The sequence below is a fragment of the Syngnathoides biaculeatus genome, chromosome 18, assembly GCF_019802595.1.
Source record: "Syngnathoides biaculeatus isolate LvHL_M chromosome 18, ASM1980259v1, whole genome shotgun sequence".
In the NCBI taxonomy this organism is placed as follows: domain Eukaryota; kingdom Metazoa; phylum Chordata; class Actinopteri; order Syngnathiformes; family Syngnathidae; genus Syngnathoides; species Syngnathoides biaculeatus.
This window is the reverse complement of record NC_084657.1, coordinates 16,651,801-16,669,339: the sequence shown is the minus strand read 5'-3', so window position 1 is coordinate 16,669,339 and position 17,539 is coordinate 16,651,801. Positions and strand designations below refer to the sequence as shown.

Sequence of the window (17,539 nt, the reverse complement as noted above, 5' to 3'; positions counted from 1 at the left end):
CTGATTGCTAAGAAAGCTCTCTTGTACTGTACAAGCCTTTAGATCAACTGAGATTTGTTACTGATACAGTCTTTTGTCTCAAATCATTCAAAATCTCTTTGTTTAATACAGGACAGTCAGAACAAACAAAGTTTGATCCATCAGTGTTGGCAACGAGAACATCGAACCGCCGATTAGATCTTTCACATTGACTACCTCATACATGCTGGCTTGAAAAAATAAAAAGGGGGAAGTTTTGGTTTGGACACCCCATCACGATTTCATGCATAAATTTATTGTGGGGTTAATTCTTCTTTGTGCGCCCTGGCCGCCAGGGAGCAGTGTTATGTATACATGAATAAATGAACAAATAGGGGTTTTGCGTGTGACTCAGTAAACTGCAGTGGTATTAATCTCTTTTCAGGGAACATAAAGGGTATATTTTCATGTGACAGTTGTTTAAATCTGTGCACTGCTGTACCATTTGTGGTCAATTATCAGTTGCTTAAAGGATTATAATAGTCACGTCGATGCTAGTTTTGTTAGCCCACCTGTGGAATTTTGCATCGTGTTTTAGCATTAAGCTAGGGGACTTTTGTAAGTGGGGGAGAAGTGTTTTGGTTGAAGACACTATTATATTCGAAACGAGCATTTGCCCTCTTTTTTGAATAATTGGTCATTATCTGCCAAAGTGCTGCCTGCTGTTAACTTTGCTACCACCATCTCGTGGTCGTGACTCAAATTTTGAATTGGAACTCAAGACAATAGTTCACCTGAGTGACGGCTCTTATCTCGGGAAACTTGTATGATAGGACAAAAACAATTGCACAGTATCAAGCACTGACAGGAAGCATTTAAGTACTGATTTGATGTTTGCCCTTAACTACTGTACCTTGTTTATTTCATTTAAGGTACCAGCATGTCAAATCATTGGCGGGTTTGCTTCGATATAAGACAGTAATCCCCAACATGTATCATCTATTTTGAATAGACTGTTATAACTGCTACTTGGAGACACAATGGGCTGCATCATAAAGGATAACCTACTTTAAAACCAATACGGTGGGTGATGCATGGCCCTCTTCTACTTTTCAAATAAGCACTTTTATAAATGAAGGTATTCTCTCAGTTTTATTGCCAACGGGTAGCAGTATAGTTTGAGGATTAAAACCCCTTTGCTTCTGTCCTTATGCTTATGTGCCCTCGGGAAAGTGGTGCACGGAAGAGTTGCCAGCAAGGATGAATGAGAGGCACGTTGCATTCTCAACGTGTCAACTAAATGCAGAGGTTTTTAATTAACTTTGGAGTCGATTACCGGAACGTGCCGCGAGCAAAGCCTCTAATGGGTGGTTGGTTCTTACTTGAGTGAAAAGTAAACAGTGATTGCTAAAGTATCGCTCAAGATGACCTTTTACATCAAAAATAAAATGAAAGCACGAGTCGTTGGGAACTACACATTTTATTTGACTCACTATTAGACATGTTTCCATGCTCATGTAGAAAATATTACAGAGAAAGAACTGCCTACACTGAGCATGTCTCATGGGATGTGTAATTGCTTGATGCTTACATATGATTATGTGATGTCAAGCATGCAGGAGTCTTAACTCTGTCAAGTCTTGAATGTGACGCACAGTATTAGCAAAGAATCAGTTGTATTAAAAAAATAAAAATCGCCCTCTCAAGAACATGCAAGTAATGGGCCATAATTTCTACAGACATCAATCCATGTTTTAAAAGGCTCAATTAATACATCAATTTGCATGCTGCACTAAACTTGATGCTGGGAGTTGCTGGGGCCGTGAAATAATGCCGCTGAGAGAGCCAGACTTGCTCTGTCACACACAATATCCTCCCTTAAATAATCAGCACTCTTTATCATTTTAAAGGCCGTCTAAGATGCAAAGTGCATATGTCGAGTGTTCGCTATATGTGTCCAAAACACATGCAAGTCTGTGCCCACAATGTTCAAATTCTCAACAGAGGACCAGGCAATGATTTAGAGCTAATACACACTTTTTTTCCAATTTAGATTATGATTCTGCTCACCTTGTTGCCATGGTGACCATAATCAATCCAATAGGAAGGTAAGGGCACCTCCAGATTCAATCAAGCCACAAGAAAAGCACAATGGTGCATTGAGATTGGAAACAATTTGCAAGGTATGATCCCAGCATGCACCGTTTTCTTTTGGTTTTGATCCCGATGGTAAAGCACCTCCTTGACTTGGATGTGTGGTATCGTCTACCATTTAACATCTTTAAGAACTTTATGTAACATATTTTGAGCTTCAGTCTCAAAGCACGAGATTTAACTTGAAACCCTATCATGGATTATCCTTGCGGCCTGTAGGACCTGTACAACTTCCTTTCAAATAGAAGTTAAAGCATAAAAATGGGATTCGTTTGAGCACTCCGACAGGGAACATTCTCATGGATAAACTACGCCATTGTCGTTTTGACATCAATGAAATGAAAGAGAGATAAAATAGCAGACTAACTGGCATGTGAAATAGGAAAGGGAGACAGTGGCAGTCATGCCGTGCTCATGTAGTTTGGCTTCACGCCTGCAGGCGAGGAGCACAATTTACCGTCTGTCTTTGCTTCCCTGGGAATAAAACAATCACAAGGAAATGTAGACTTCTAAATGAGAGGGAAAGGTAGGCTCTATTGTTCAGGTGGTGGATCGTTGTGAGTTACATTAAAGCCATCTCAGGTGCAGTTTCCCATCTGGACTGAACAAGATGGATTCCCATGGCTGCATATGGTGAAAGGACACAAAATATTGACCATTATACGTACCCTCCACAGTCTAAAGACGTAGAACAAAAAAGCTGTATGAAAAAATGTGCCTAGACTGCAGGCCTTCAATGCACTGGTACCATGTCCATATGCCTCATTGTCATTTCAAGACCCTTTAAATTGAAATCAGAGATTTGTTGCTCAATACATCTGCAATCATTTGGAGAGAAATAATGTTGAGCAGTTTATCAACATGTCTGGTGTCCCACGACTTGCCCCGACCCACTCTGTAAGAACTTAACTGCCATCATTCGTAATAGTACTAGTATTGTCGTTACAATTATTTGATCCATTTTCACCACCACAGTGTGTCAGCCGACGGTGGAGCAACACATGTAGACAAATACTATCCCAATACTTAAAGGTGCATATTTGTATTCCTCTGCAAAAACAAAACAAAACAAAGAAACACTAATATTATTGGCGCTTTGTGAATCCCTGACAGGAGTGGCGGCTCTTCCTCATTTGGATCTCTACAACTGTATTGAATTGTCTTTTGTGTATGTAATGCTCATACATTGCTGAACTATTTTTATTATACATGATACACTTTGTATGGTAGCTAGGGGGTCCTCTGGAAAATGTGTGGATTTTGGTCACGGCAGATGGCTGTTATTGTTTTCTTTCATTATTGCCTGTGTGCATTTGTGATTAAGATACCAGACAGAAATAGTCCAGTCCATACAATACAGACAGTGTGCGTCATTCCCAATTATTGCTGCGTTTGTCCATGCAGTGTTCGGTGTGTGCATTTGATGTCAGGCATTTTTTGGGGGAGCTAAAGAGTCCTTGGAAAATTGTTTTGTTCCTTCACAGAAATGATCATTGTTTTCCTTTACACAGTTATTATTGTATGATCATTTTCTGCTATAGAAACACAAAATAATATTTAGTGAGCTTTCTACAACAGCCCTCCACCCATTGCTCTGTTTTTTTTTTTCAAAAGCCATATTTATAAATGGTCTATTAACGTTCTATCTAGCATGCTTTGAAAATTGGTGAAAATTATAGACGTGGTGCATTTTGTTCAGAGAGGACCATTTTATATTCGACGCATATTTGAACAGCTTTTCTCAATAATTACGCTGGGTTTTGGTTTGCCCAGCATAAGCAATTACATATTCTGCGGAGCACATAGCGAATAACCATCTGACAGGTTAGCAGACAGACTGTTGTCCTACCTGATAACTACTTTTCGATGAATAATCATCTTGACTGCTGTTGTTGTCATGTTCTCAGAAAAGCGCTATTATAGCTCCTCTCCGACTGGCAGATTGTCATGGCTACAAGTTTTCTGCAGATTTGTCCATTTCCACCGTTTACTGCTGTTGAAATGCGGGCTTTATGAAAAACAACAAAGTTTTTATTCCTGGGGACTTGCACTGAAATATTACTGACCTTTGATCGTCAAGCCTTGTCAATTACCACCAGGAAGATGGACAGCCTCTTTTGGAAGTCCTGACTCAAATCGTACTTAAAAGACACCAGTGGACTCAACTGTGCATTCTTTTTGGTATGAGGTACAACAGACATTTTCAACAACACTTGGTGAGAAGGAATCTTGACTTACTTTGGTACCTATTGGCAATTGCATTCGGTATCAAAATGAGTATGGAGCTAAAGCAAATGCTAATTTTGCTTCGATGGATTAAAGTGGGCCCTTTTTTTGGAAACATTTCTGCAGGAAATAAGAGTTAAATATCAAGATTTTTGTTTTTGGGCTGAGATAAAGTCAATACTATGTCGGGCATTGGAAAAAAGTTTGGTATTTAAAAGTTAAATTGACCAGACCATGTTGCAAGTCTTTGAAATTGCCCAGACAGTATGTGGTTGATATCCTTCAAGCTAGCCAATGCAATATTCATGTAAATACATTCATGTTTATAGGACCTGCTGGGGTGAGTGCTCTGATGGTTTCGCCTTAGGCATCCATTTAAAATTCCAGCTTCCTTGGTGCGCATGTGCGTGTGTGTGCGTGCGCCGGAGTTGCGGCAATTACAGATAATCAGATGTTGCGTTTTAAATGACAGTCTGTCCTTTGAACTTCCGAATGGGGTCGGGAACCAGTGCTGACCAACATATAATTACAGCCAGTCAGAAGAAAAAAAAGAAAGAATCTACCGATATATATTTTTCATTTCATTAGAGTATAGTGAAACATGACGCTTTGTCGACATAACGTGGGAATCAATACAAAGTATGACATAAGAACTCAAATCTGTTTACCGTCTGCAAGATTTTGGAGTACTTCATCAATGTTGCATCAGTACCAGGCTGTCCCACAGAGTGTAGAGCCCTGAGCTATAGAGAGGAGCTGCACAATAGAATTCTAAAGCCAAGAATCAGCATTGACGCACCCGGTCCATAGACCTGGCTGCTTGGAGTAGGTCACAGGCAGAGCGAAGGTGCTGAGCTCACAAATATGGATGCCGGCTAATTGAAAAGGCATAGAAGCTGCGTGAGGTAAAAATACATCAAAGGGGTGCTTTTTCGATTAGCCCTAACTCATTACAGAGCAGTAGGAAGAGCCAAGAGTCCTTATGATAGATTTTTTTTTCCCCAAAATACAGCACAAAATTAAGATGTATCTTTCTTTTTAGGTCTTTTAAAACACAAAGATTTGCCACTATATTGAGGTTTCTTGTTTGTCCTCCCGCTAAATCGCGGATTATTAAGGCGTTGAGGTCTACTGGAAGAGACACATCATGTAAATGAGGAGCAGGAAGAAGAAAAAGTTGCCACAGAAGAACGGTAATATATGCCTCTGAATGCTCCGTTTGTATTGGTTACTGTTCCGTGTGGATTAAAGTGGGAGTTGTTTGGAAGTTTCTAATTACTGTTTGTAATTACTATGCTAATTTACAGTAAATAAGATCATCGGTGGCATTTTACCTTGTAAGTTAGCATTACGATAGCAGATTTTCATTCAAGGAAAATGCTGCATATGCTTTGGTCTAACATTTTGGTGTTGAAATAATGTTTAATTCTCTATTGCTTTAAATGGGAGTGACAACCCGCTTGAAGCAAGCATGCTTTGCCTCTTAATTGGAGAACCATGCAGGCGAGAAAGTCTCCTCTTTTTGTTTCCTGGATAGCATTTTTTAACACCAAGAACAGGGGCTCATGAATGTTTTGAAAAAGTGATCTTTAATTAGTTTAAATGTGTTTAAAGCATGTGGGAAATATGAATACAATGTTGGTGGTCTTTCTAAATCGCAGGTGGGCAGGGAATTTATCCCCTGCAATAAAACAAAGGTTTACTACATATTAAATGTCTCAAAATTGGTTTGCTCTCTGCAGAAGAATCTCAGACATCATTCTTGCCATCCATTTTGTGTTTCACAATACACTCTCAACTACTACAGGGTTCCGAAGACATTCCCAGGCTGACACAATTGCACGAAGTCAGAAACACAATTGCTCTGTAGTCCACTTTGGCAGGGTGCAAAGGTCTCTACCCAGTTAGTCATTTTTAATTTTTTTTTATGACTTTAGGCCTTTGCCAATTTTCCTCAATAATGAAAGCTCAGAATTAAAATTTAATCTGGAGGATTTTTACTGATTTGTTAGTATTTTGACAAAGGAAAAACAGGAAAAAAAAACTTTGCTCTATTTTTAATGATTAGATGACCCTTGTTTCTTTAATTCCTTGTTCATTTTAAATCCTGGTACCGCTAAATGTATATTCCCCAAAGAATGTTATGGACAACAAAAATGCAGTTGATTTCATGATACTTTATGCCCTTTTGACATGTCCCAGTTTAATTGTATTCCCAGAGGCTTTGGTTATGATTAGAAAAACATGGAAAATGGCGACCTATCAGTGTTTTAATAGATTAATTTAATCTTTTTATTCCTAATTTTGTTGTCATCACTACATTTGCCCAAATGTACCTTTAGTTGGATCAAGCACTTAGAAATGACCAAGAAAATGAACTCCATGTTCACTACGGTACAGTTCCATAATCAAATTTTCTAATCTTAAATTTATAGGCGTGGCTTTAAAATTGTATTATACTTAAATGTCACACAGGTGCACAATTAAGTTGAGTACTGAGAATATAAAGAAAAAACATGGAACATAAAATAGATGTCACACAATAGTAAAATGCGGACAACTACTGTAAAACTTGAAAACAAGAAAACACTTACCCGGTAAATGTGAAAAAAATTGACAGGTAGAAGCTGAAATTATATTACAGTAGCTCTGGCAAACAGCTTGTTTGTTTTTTTTTTTGAAGAAGAAGAAGAAGAAAGAGAAATTGCATTCAGCAGACACGCGGAGGGGAGTTTCAAAAGTCTGACAACCACGAATATAACATAGAATTTTTTACTTGTTATTCATTACTGGTACAATAGTGTGCAAAAATAACTTGGATAGGGATCCAGATGCTGCTTATGCTGATGCTGCTCCATTATCTGATCACATCACAGTAACTTGCTGTGGTAAATTACCACCAAGTTAATTCATTTACAAACATTATTGGATGAATTCTGAATTGCATATTCTCAACAACAATAAAATCCAAAGGTTGCACTGGACTCCATTACATTTTATACAAAGCTGGTTGTATAAACGTCATTTTTCTTCTAAATGGCTCAATGTGTAAAGCCGCTCCTGCTTAATGCGGCATTATGCAAGAGAGAAGAATGCAGAGCTTTAGCAGATGCAGGTTGAGGGGAGTGGAGGGAAGCATTTGATTAACACACGGATTTAAAAAAAACAGATCAGGTTATTGATTTTCAGTGAGGATCAATAGGGTGGAGTGAGCCAAAAACAAACAAAACAGGTATAGAGAAAGTTGTTTAAAGGACAAGTCAAGTGAAAAGTACTTCATGCCTAGAGAATTAGTCATCTACAGTATCTTATTTGGGATGAATGTATTTTGTTCATTTAAAGATGTTTTGTGCCATATTTTCTTTGTCCAGACTTGCAGTACCCAAATGTGTTCTGCCATTTTTTTTCAAAATACAAAGAGTGCCATCTTCCCTATTTTCACTTGCCACACGGGCGATTTATGGAGCAATTTTCCTCCATTCTCTTGGCATGCATCAGCAGCTTTTTTTCTATTGTGCGTGAAAGATTTTGACCTTAAACTACTTTAAATGATCACCTCATGTATTTTGACCCATTGGTTTGGTTTTGCTGATTTTCACACTAAGCTGTTACATTACCTGCTCTAAAAAGTCAGTATCCGACTTTTACAAGACTGAAGAATATGTCAATCCATCACTTACCAAAGCAAGCCGAGAGGCAATCATTATATTTAACTAATTTACTGATGAAATTGGCTCAAAATGATATAAATTACTGAAAACAAGACGAAAATCCATAAAAACAATTAATTAAACAGAACAAGCCAAATGGACACAAACCACGTCTGTTTTACCACCGTATACTAATGAATTCGCAATTCAACACAAAACACACACTTCCCAAAACAGACGTCGTCAGAAAGACTACAAGAGCAGTTTTCGACCAGGTGGCAACGACACCCGCTGTGGGATTTGTGAGGGGGAGCATCTCAGGTAATCTATGCAGACATCTGTGGTGACTCATTGTGAAAGCATTTAAATGCGCTTAAAAGAAATATTCTTCTTTCTCTTTCTTGCCATCCTTTAGTGACAAATCAGAAGTTTCAGAAGAGGGACATGAATGAAACAAAAACTGTACTTACGGTCACTACAGAACGGCCCCCCGTAGGTTGTCATGGTGCAGTCGCAGGAGAAGCCCTCCCACAGCTGCAGACACACTCCCTGGTGTTGGCACGAGTCCTCTGTACAGGTGGTGCTGGGACCTGCACGGCGGTGACACGCGAGATCTTACAAGGCTGTCTCATCAATTTGTCCAAACAGCAACATCAACATTATTTCAGATCTTGTACTGTGCATTATATTGTGCTAACAATCTTGTGCCCGATCAGAATATGTCTGACTAAAATGTGTCAAGGGATATGATTGGCGGAAGACAAATGGGGGTTGGTGGGGCGGTGGTAACTAACACAAAACAAATGTATTTGAATACAAATAAAGACTACATGACCTTTTGTTTTTAATGTATGCTCATGACATTTATGTATCACCCATGGTTCCTTGAATTGGCATATTGTACATTATTACTGGTTTCCTTACAAAATACATGGTTCTATTGTGATTATAATCATATGAAAGTAACTACTTTAAGCCATATACATCAAAATCATGGTTTGTGGTGAAAAAAAACCGATGGGTCCATACTGGCTGCCGTTTTTTCATTAATAACATACTAAAAATCATCCATTTCATGACACTTGACCTTTAAGAATCAAGTTTGGGGGCCTGGTTTTGACCAGACTCGTGGGGGCATTTGTGAAGTGAGGCAAAAAACTGAAATCCCCCTCCTTTGTCAGAAGTTAATTGTGGTGTAAATGGTATGATTGTTTTGATTACAGCAATTCATTTTCTTTAACATAGAGTACATACAACCGCCACGCAGGAAGGCCAGAGCAGAGAATCAAACTTAGAACCCCAGAACTCTGGATAGATGTGCTAACCACTGGCCCATTTTATAAAATGTATGCATTTCATTTGACCATTTTGCATTTTAGTATTTTTCCGTTTTCTTTTTGTTTGGCAACACTGTGTGGTTGTCACTGTATTGCATAAACATGTCCTATTTTACCTGAGGCAGTGGGATCCGACCAAACTGAAATGGGAAAATGGGACACTGAGCAGAGTTGGTATTTTTTTCTTTTTTTGTCACGCCTCACCTCCGCAGCCGTGATCCACCTCGCCCACCTTCTGAAGGGCGTCTGCCAGTAGATCAGGGAGTCTTCCGTTCAAGTCCACAGACGCCAGGCAGCCCTTGTAACCTTCCCGGGATGCGATCAGTCGAGGCAGGCTGCTGTACATGCTCTTCCCGACACCGCCAATGTACAGCTCACCTGTGCAACACAAAACACAGCTTGTGATCAACAGAATTCTGAACGTGACAAAGACTCAACCCCTTCATATATATATATATATATATATATATATATATATATATATATATTTGACTTAATACTCAAATAATTTACCCTTCAAATCCAGGTTGCGAGCTCCATTGGTGTGTTGGGTGACCGTGCGGACGTCAATCTTTAGCGTGTGGACGTTGTTATCGTCGCGGGAGATGACCACGTTGTGCCACTGGTTGTCATTGAGCGGCTTGTCGGAGTTTCCCTTCATCAGCGATGGTCCGTTTCCCAAGTCGAACACGTAATGTATGAACCTGCAGGATGACACGACATTTGTTTCCACCCATGACTTGTCGTCAGTCATCGTAGCTTCCAATCAGATTACATGTGTTCATCTATCCATATATCTATCCATCCATCCATCCATTTTCTTGGCCGCTTACCCTGACGAGGGTTACGGGAGTACTGGAGCCTATCCCAGTTCTCAATGGGCAGGAGGCAGTGTACAACCTGAACTGGTCGCCAGCCAATCGCTTGGCACATTGAGACAAACAGTTTTGCTTGTTTTTGGGGAAGTGGGAGGAAACTGGAGTGCCCGGAGAAAACGGGGAGAACATGCAAACGCCACACAGGCGGGTGTGGGATTGAACCCGGGACCTCAGAACTGTGAAGCCAACGCTTTCCAGATGATCCTACATATGTTCATTATATGGATTTTTTTTTCTTTCACTTTTGTTGTGGGAAAGGTCAAAATGTCATTCAAGTATTCCACTAAATATGTAACAATGTAAAAGAAAAGTAGCCATATTCTATGATTTGATTATATAATTCAATAGTGGATTGGTTAATACCTCTATTGGAGGTGATGTTTCTTTTAGAGTCTGTTTATGTTTATCCATTCATTCATCCATCTACTCTCTATATTGCTTATCCTCATTAAGGTCACAGTTGTGCTGAAGCCTATGTGGGCAAAATGTTGGGTACACCAAATACATGTAGTTAGTATTTGATGTCAAATTCTGAAACTAGTGAGAGTTGCAAACAGCGAGTGGCTGTATTACGCCACGTGAAAACTGCTACTGAAGTGTTACCCGGCCTTGAGGTCTTTGATGGAGAAAGCTATAGTGCCAAGCAGGACTTCAAGAAGGACTAATTGCTTCCTGGAGAATGTTTGTGCGAGGTTTGTCAGTAGAGAATGTTTGTACAATGTTTGTCTGTGGGAAATTATACCATCCTATTTCTTATTGAATAACAAAAACACATCAGCACCATCACCTCCATTCCCCTCCGTTGCCCCACTTACGTGACCAGACGCTTGTGAGGGTCCGACCTCAGTAGGGGAAAGTACCATTTTTGTCACAGTGCTGCAGTTGCACCCACTCTGACAAATTAATGTTTTCCTTAATTTCCCCTAACCTTTGTACAGTATTTGTTCATGAATGCTGTGTGTGTAATTAATGGATGTACAGACACTCAAGGGACCAATCTATCTTATTTGTGCTCACTTTTGATTGCTGATGTAGTTATGGATCTGAAAAAAAGAAAAAAAAACAGCACTGAGGTGTTTCTCATAAATTGGTGATTAGAAAACTATATTGCAGTGGAATTCAAGATTAGACCTAATGATGTGACTAGTGATAAATAGCACTAAAGTCGAGTGCGAATCCCGTTTTTTTGAATTTGCCATATGGATTTTTTTGGTGTGTTTTGTACAAATTAATAGGAATAATAATTTGGGCAGTGTAGTCAACTAGTATAATCAGTGCATCAGAGGTTTGAGGTTTGGGTCCCAGCGCTGTCATTCCTGTGAGAAGTTTGCATGTTTTGGCTGTGCTTGAGTGGGATTTTGCTGGGTATTCTGACTTCCTCTTATATTTAAAAAGCAGGCTTTTGGGATGAAATGTAGATTGTCCATAAGTCCAAATGCACTTTATTAGCAATATTCGATGTCACCAAAAGGTTTCTGCAGGTAGCCTCAAAAGGACCACATGAGTAGCCCGCAGGCCAGTTCTAAAAAAATAGCTCACAAGTGATAGGACAATTAAGTATTGCATATTGATATTTATCTAGGCAGCGTGGTGGATCAGCTGGTAAAGCGTTGGCCTCACAATTCTGAGGTCCCGGGTTCAATTCCGGACCTGGCTTTGTGGATTTTGGATGTTCTGCCTGTGCCTGCATAGGTTTACTCCCGGCACTCTGGTTTCCTCCCACATCCCCAAAACATGCAACACTAATTGGACACTAAATTGCCCCTAGGTGTGATTATAAGCGCGGCTGTTTGTCTCTATGGCTGGCAACCAGTTCAGGGTGTACCCTGCCTCCTGCCTATTAACAGCTGGGATCGGCTCCAGCACTCCTGCGACCCTCTTGAGGATAGGCGGCTATGAAAATAGATGGATTAATAATAGTAACAATATAGTTAAAGGTAATATGAGCAAATTTGTTCAGTTTTCAGAAGTGGCTGTTCACCAAGAAGCCCATTACATTAATCAGTACCCTAGATATATGTCTCGGTTTAAAAAATGGTTGTATGTGCCTTGTGATTAGCTGGCGACCAGTCCAGGGTGTACCCGACCATCACCCAAACTCATCTTGGATAAGATCAAGGTGATTCGGGACGCTGATGAGCACTAGCGTTATCGAAGTTGGATGGCCGGAATGATAATTTCGTTCAGCAGTAACTCATCCGTAAAGATTTGTGCGTCGCGGTTGGATTCCAATTGTGAGCAAACAAAATTGCAACGAGGTATTGTGGATATTTGCTACTGTGTTCTGACTATAATCAAGCTACACATTTCAAGGAAGTTCAACAATTATGTAAAATATTGTCATCATAATATTATTGCACGTTGGTTAGAAATGAGCACGATAAGCTCACCCTTTGACCAACTCCACCACAATGAAGTCACTCCCGTCTCCAGAGTTGTACAGTATGAGACCGTCAGGACTGCTGGTCTTAAACTGGAAGAACAGGTGCATAGAAGCGTAGGCTTGCAAGGTGGAGAAGGCTAAGTAGCTGGCCGGGGTCAGGAAGGTCACAGGATTGGCCACGATGTGGCGCATGCCGAAGCGTGCGTTCAGCTCGCAGTAGGAGATGTCCCCGTTCTTGCACTGGTCCAGGTACAGCATCCCGTTAAAGGAGAGCGCCTGCAGGTGCCCGATGAAGTTGGAAGGGATCACAGAGGTGAACCGCCGCTCGGTCATGATGCCCGTCTCGATATTGTTGAACTCTAAGCGGGTGTGAGCGCCGCTCATGAAGCCTGAAGAGGACAAAGACACGTGTTAAGTGTCACGTACGCCCTCATTTGCGCGACCCGAAATTACCTTCGGCGGTGACATTGTCCACAGAGAGCTGCAAATGTTTCCCTCGGCGTGCCACCTTCACCGCGTGCCACTCATTGTCATTCAGCTTATCGCCCAGCAGGAGTACCTCAGGTCCTTTGCCTAAGAGGTGGAGAGCGTCAAGTGACAATTACGCCGAACGAGCGCAGTGTGTTCTCTCATCAGATGATGCTCTCAAAGTGAACAATGCCACGCAGGTGGCGTGCGTTCCATCACAGATTGCTCTCGCAACCAATCATTTGTACGCCGCTTCTGTTTAAAGATGAGCGAGCAAACTTGGAGCTGAAATAAACATATATTTTCTTTACTTATGACATGTGCAAGTGTAATGATAACCGGTACTATTTTGATTGCTGAGTTTGTCAGTACTATTACACAAACTACATGGCCTGTTTCCACTCAAATGTTTGGAGAGGGGGTGCATGTAACGTTTTTTTTTTTGCGTCACTACGGTGTTATTCTTGTCTACACTAAATGTATCATATGCGTATACTGTTTTTGAGATCTCTTCATTTTCATTTTTTTCCCTGAATACAGACATGATTTAAATCCAATACATGTATATAGATAGTAAGGACTGAATGTCATTTATTTTGTTCAGTTCATTGATTGGTTCAACCTTTACTGGAATGAAAAATAGTCAAGTCCTGTCCTTCTTACTTCGGTTCAATAAATGACAAAACAGACGCAAATCCAGTGCTCTATGATTATAAAAAAAAAATAGTTTTTAGAGGAATTCATTTTCTCTTTTTGCAGTTTTGGGTCACAATGGTCTTATGCTGACAAAAGAGCCTCAGGTCGTTGATTCTCCAAGTGCGGTATGCGGGCAAAGGAATCACAGAAGTGCGCTACAATTGCATTTGGCTATTGAGTTGATACATCATATTGATATTCTTATTGCTAATGATTGATTCTGAATATTATGTTCTTGATATTGATAATATTTTTGAACTTTTTTTTTAACATTTTGCTGATTTTGGGGTCCAATACATTTTATTTGCATCATTATTCAAATACAAGTTTAATTTTCCCATGTATTCTACCGCTACAACAGGGCATTAGCTAGCTAACCATGCCTGCGCCACGAAAATGCATCTTCACCGCACGCCACAATTTACAGAACAGCTTGTGATGTTATTTAAATTCTGAAACAAGACGCTGATGCCACGGCGAGTCCGCGGCCTGTCCGTCAGCTGAGAGCGCCGGAAGCCTGTTAGCGCTTGTCGTGAATCTTTATGAGTGGAACAATACCCAATCAGTAGTGATGTGAAGCTTATGCTGTCACCACACACAAACAGCAGGTAAATGTTCAAAAACAAAGCAAATGACTTTTGTTGCGTCAAAGTAGAGTTCTGTGCTCTGCTGGGTGTTTGTCTCTCGTTGGAGAACATGGACCGCAGATGACTATCTCCAAGTAAAACCAAGTCTTTTCTGTCTTGCTCGCCGCTTTCAAAATAGGTCACGGCGCAGAAGCTTGCCACTGCAGCGCCGTCATTCTGAATCAGTGCCTGCGCAACAGGCCGACATGCCAGTTCAAAGGAGTTCTGACATCGCTTGGGAAACTAATTGGCCATGCCTAAGCTTGACTGCGCCTTGAGGGGTTTGTCTCTCTAATTGAGCTCTCTGGGTGCAGAATTACAGGGGACGCACAGAGGACAATAAATGGGAAAACATTAAGTGGTTTCCGCACACCTTGCCGATTCACCTCGAGGGAGACAAAGGCATGGGGGGGATTTGGACCACTGCTGCACGTAGCATGTACAGTATTGTTTTATCTTTACGACACACTCCACAAGCATCACCCCCACCCTGAACACTATCGACTGTGCATAGATCGATGGCATTAAAGCCTGCTTCCGCTATACTTGATGGATTTTTCTCTCGTGTTTGAAAACCAAGAATGAACAGAATCATGTGCAACACAAATACTAAAACATTCATAGTTCAAAGCTTCATCATAAAAACAATAGGACTGGCTTTATTAGAGGAAGTGAGGATTATTGAGTGGTGCTGAATAAGGAGCATTTTTGCTTCTCAGTGTGATAGTCGAATAACTAATGATGACATTTCCTGCATTTTATGGTTTTTAAAGGGAGTCGTAAACTGTGATAATAGCGCTCCCTTTATTATTGCCACCATTCTGACCCCTTTTTGTGCTTTTTTTCTAAAGAGAAATTGTCTCCATTTTGATATCCACTTATATCTAAAATGGTTTAAAAAAAGACAGCTTCAAAGATGGAGTCCAGATTTCGTAGGCTGACTTCAAGAAGGCAATGAGACTTTAAAAGCAGGATGTATAGAAGAAACAAAGTACGGCGCTTGTGTCATTTTGTACAACCGAAACCTTGCGATTCTGATCTCCTAATTGTGCCTTCTATGGCTGGCTGCAACTGTGATTGGCTTGTGAAGATGAAGGAGATGGGATGTGTCCCCAACAACCCTTACAAAAACAAACCACATCCTTGCTGAAGTGACTTGATTTCTCCATTCTGTAATCAAGTGGATGTACACTCTAATTGCCCCTAAATGATATCTGCTCAATAATTTAAGGAGTTAATTGCATGATTTACATTTCCCCCCTCATCAAATTCTTCCACAAGACAGCCATCCATCAATATATCTGCAGCGTTAATAAGCTCATTTGGTGATAAATTGAAGTGGCCCATATGCATTGGATGATCTGCTAAGGGCAAATCTTTTTTCTGTACATGTTGGCACAGTGCCACCTGGTGGAGAAGGACAACAAATAATTGACAGAAAAAAAACAAAAAAATCTTTACCACACTTTCTGCATCTCCATACATTAAACAAACACCTGAAAATACAGAATTTACCCGCATCTGATAAAAACAATGCAATCCAATTATGAACCTAAATGTGTCCGAATGTGTGTCCCACTTAATCTACCCGTAAAATATGTTTCAGGTCAGATCAATAGATCCACATGAGACAGAATTAAATAAACCTCCCTGCAATGGAACTAAAGTGCTAAAATCCAGTACCTTTGAGGTTGCGCAATTAAGATTGGCTGGTTAAGAAGGGTAAACACATACAGAAATGTTGCCATTTTGGGCTTGTGCCATTAATGTTCACCACAACGAGTAAATCGCACGATTTGTTTGGCACGGTTTCAAAGACATTCGGGCCCAATTAGAGCATTTTCACAACCCTTGCAATCCAAGTCGTCCAAGGTCTTGATTCTTGGATAACTCTAGAAAAAAATAATCCAGAGTAATGATCCTCTGAGGGGTGTGTTGGAAATGACGTTCCCTGTTGGTGCCAGCAATTGCAAATGTTAGACCTGTTCAGTATACAAAAACCCGATGTCCGTGAGTTGTAATGTGAAACGGAATAATGGCCAGTTAAGAAGTGGCCTGAAGTTTACGATGTTGCCTGGCAAAAGTATAGATGACTGATTTGTGTGTTTGTTCTTTAGCCCAAGTAGAAAAGTAGTAAGCGAATGTTTACGCAATTAAGACCGTTTAAAAGCATAACATATCCTTTAATTTGTAACTGTCGCACATTGTCAAATCTGAGTGTAAAAACATAATTGAGTGATTTAAAGTTTGACCATTAGGGTTAACTTTTTCTTATACTTATATGGAAGGAAAGGATTTTTCATGTTTCTTCAATGTACATAATAATCAATAGTTTGATCCAAGAATGGGTTGACATACATTCTTCATAAAATTGAGATTCTGCTCGAGAGTGGCATGCTCAGTAAATCAATACAAATATTATTAAAAACAACCTGAAGAACACACATTACGATTGTCAGATCATTATTTACATCACCAGAGATTAATGTTACATAACGGCTGATAAATAGCCTTAGGCGAGCACTCAAGTATTGTGATGATTTTTTTTTATGAGAATCCATATGCTTGGCCAATACCATACACCTTCACTTTATGTATTTTTTAATATGTAGTATAGAGAGTGAAATTAAAGTAGGCGCCGCTCAGGTGAGAGCATATCCTCATTAAACATTCCAACAGTCTCATTAATATCTTGGCTCGAAGTTCATATTCATTAATCCGATGTTTTCTTTCCAGACACCAACTGTGATTAATGGTATTGTTTTTCTTCTTATTTTTGCTTACATTTAATGGATTAAGTATCTTATTTTTTATCTATTTATTTTTTTAATATTAGAGTGTCTTTTACAATTAAAAGTTATGACGACGCAGGCACGTTTTTCGAGCATCATTACCCGTTAAAGCAGGGTAACGAACGTCTGGGGATGCAGTGTGACCAGTTGGGTCCAATCACCGATTCATTTGGATTTGCATAATAGTAACTAACTAGTAATTTGCATTCAACCACGTATCCTAATTTAAGTAGCTATAAATAGACTCCCTTCCACAAAGGCAATCACTCTAAAGAGACCCAATTGGCAGCAAGCCCTGCTATCTTCCTTCCTGATGGCCCTGATAATTTTGTCTCATACACATCTATTGATTGAATCGCAGAGAAACCAGA

At 40.0% G+C, this 17,539-nt stretch overlaps 1 protein-coding gene across 8 annotated transcripts in view; it reads right to left on the bottom strand.

Annotated features, from left to right (window-relative positions):
* nrxn2a (neurexin 2a) overlaps nucleotides 1–17,539 on the bottom strand; it is a 160,988-nt gene that overhangs the window by 63,875 nt on the left and 79,574 nt on the right. For all 8 annotated transcript variants that reach the window (XR_009792612.1, XM_061804446.1, XM_061804453.1 and 5 more), the window contains 5 exons: nucleotides 13,040–13,159; nucleotides 12,594–12,975; nucleotides 9,839–10,029; nucleotides 9,530–9,703; nucleotides 8,459–8,578 (listed from right to left, as the gene is read on the bottom strand). Coding sequence is in view for 7 of the 8 variants with exons in the window: in XM_061804446.1 (XP_061660430.1) it covers nucleotides 8,459–8,578; nucleotides 9,530–9,703; nucleotides 9,839–10,029; nucleotides 12,594–12,975; nucleotides 13,040–13,159 (987 nt within the window). In the remaining variant the exon portion in view is untranslated. The remainder of the gene's footprint in view (nucleotides 1–8,458; nucleotides 8,579–9,529; nucleotides 9,704–9,838; nucleotides 10,030–12,593; nucleotides 12,976–13,039; nucleotides 13,160–17,539) is intronic.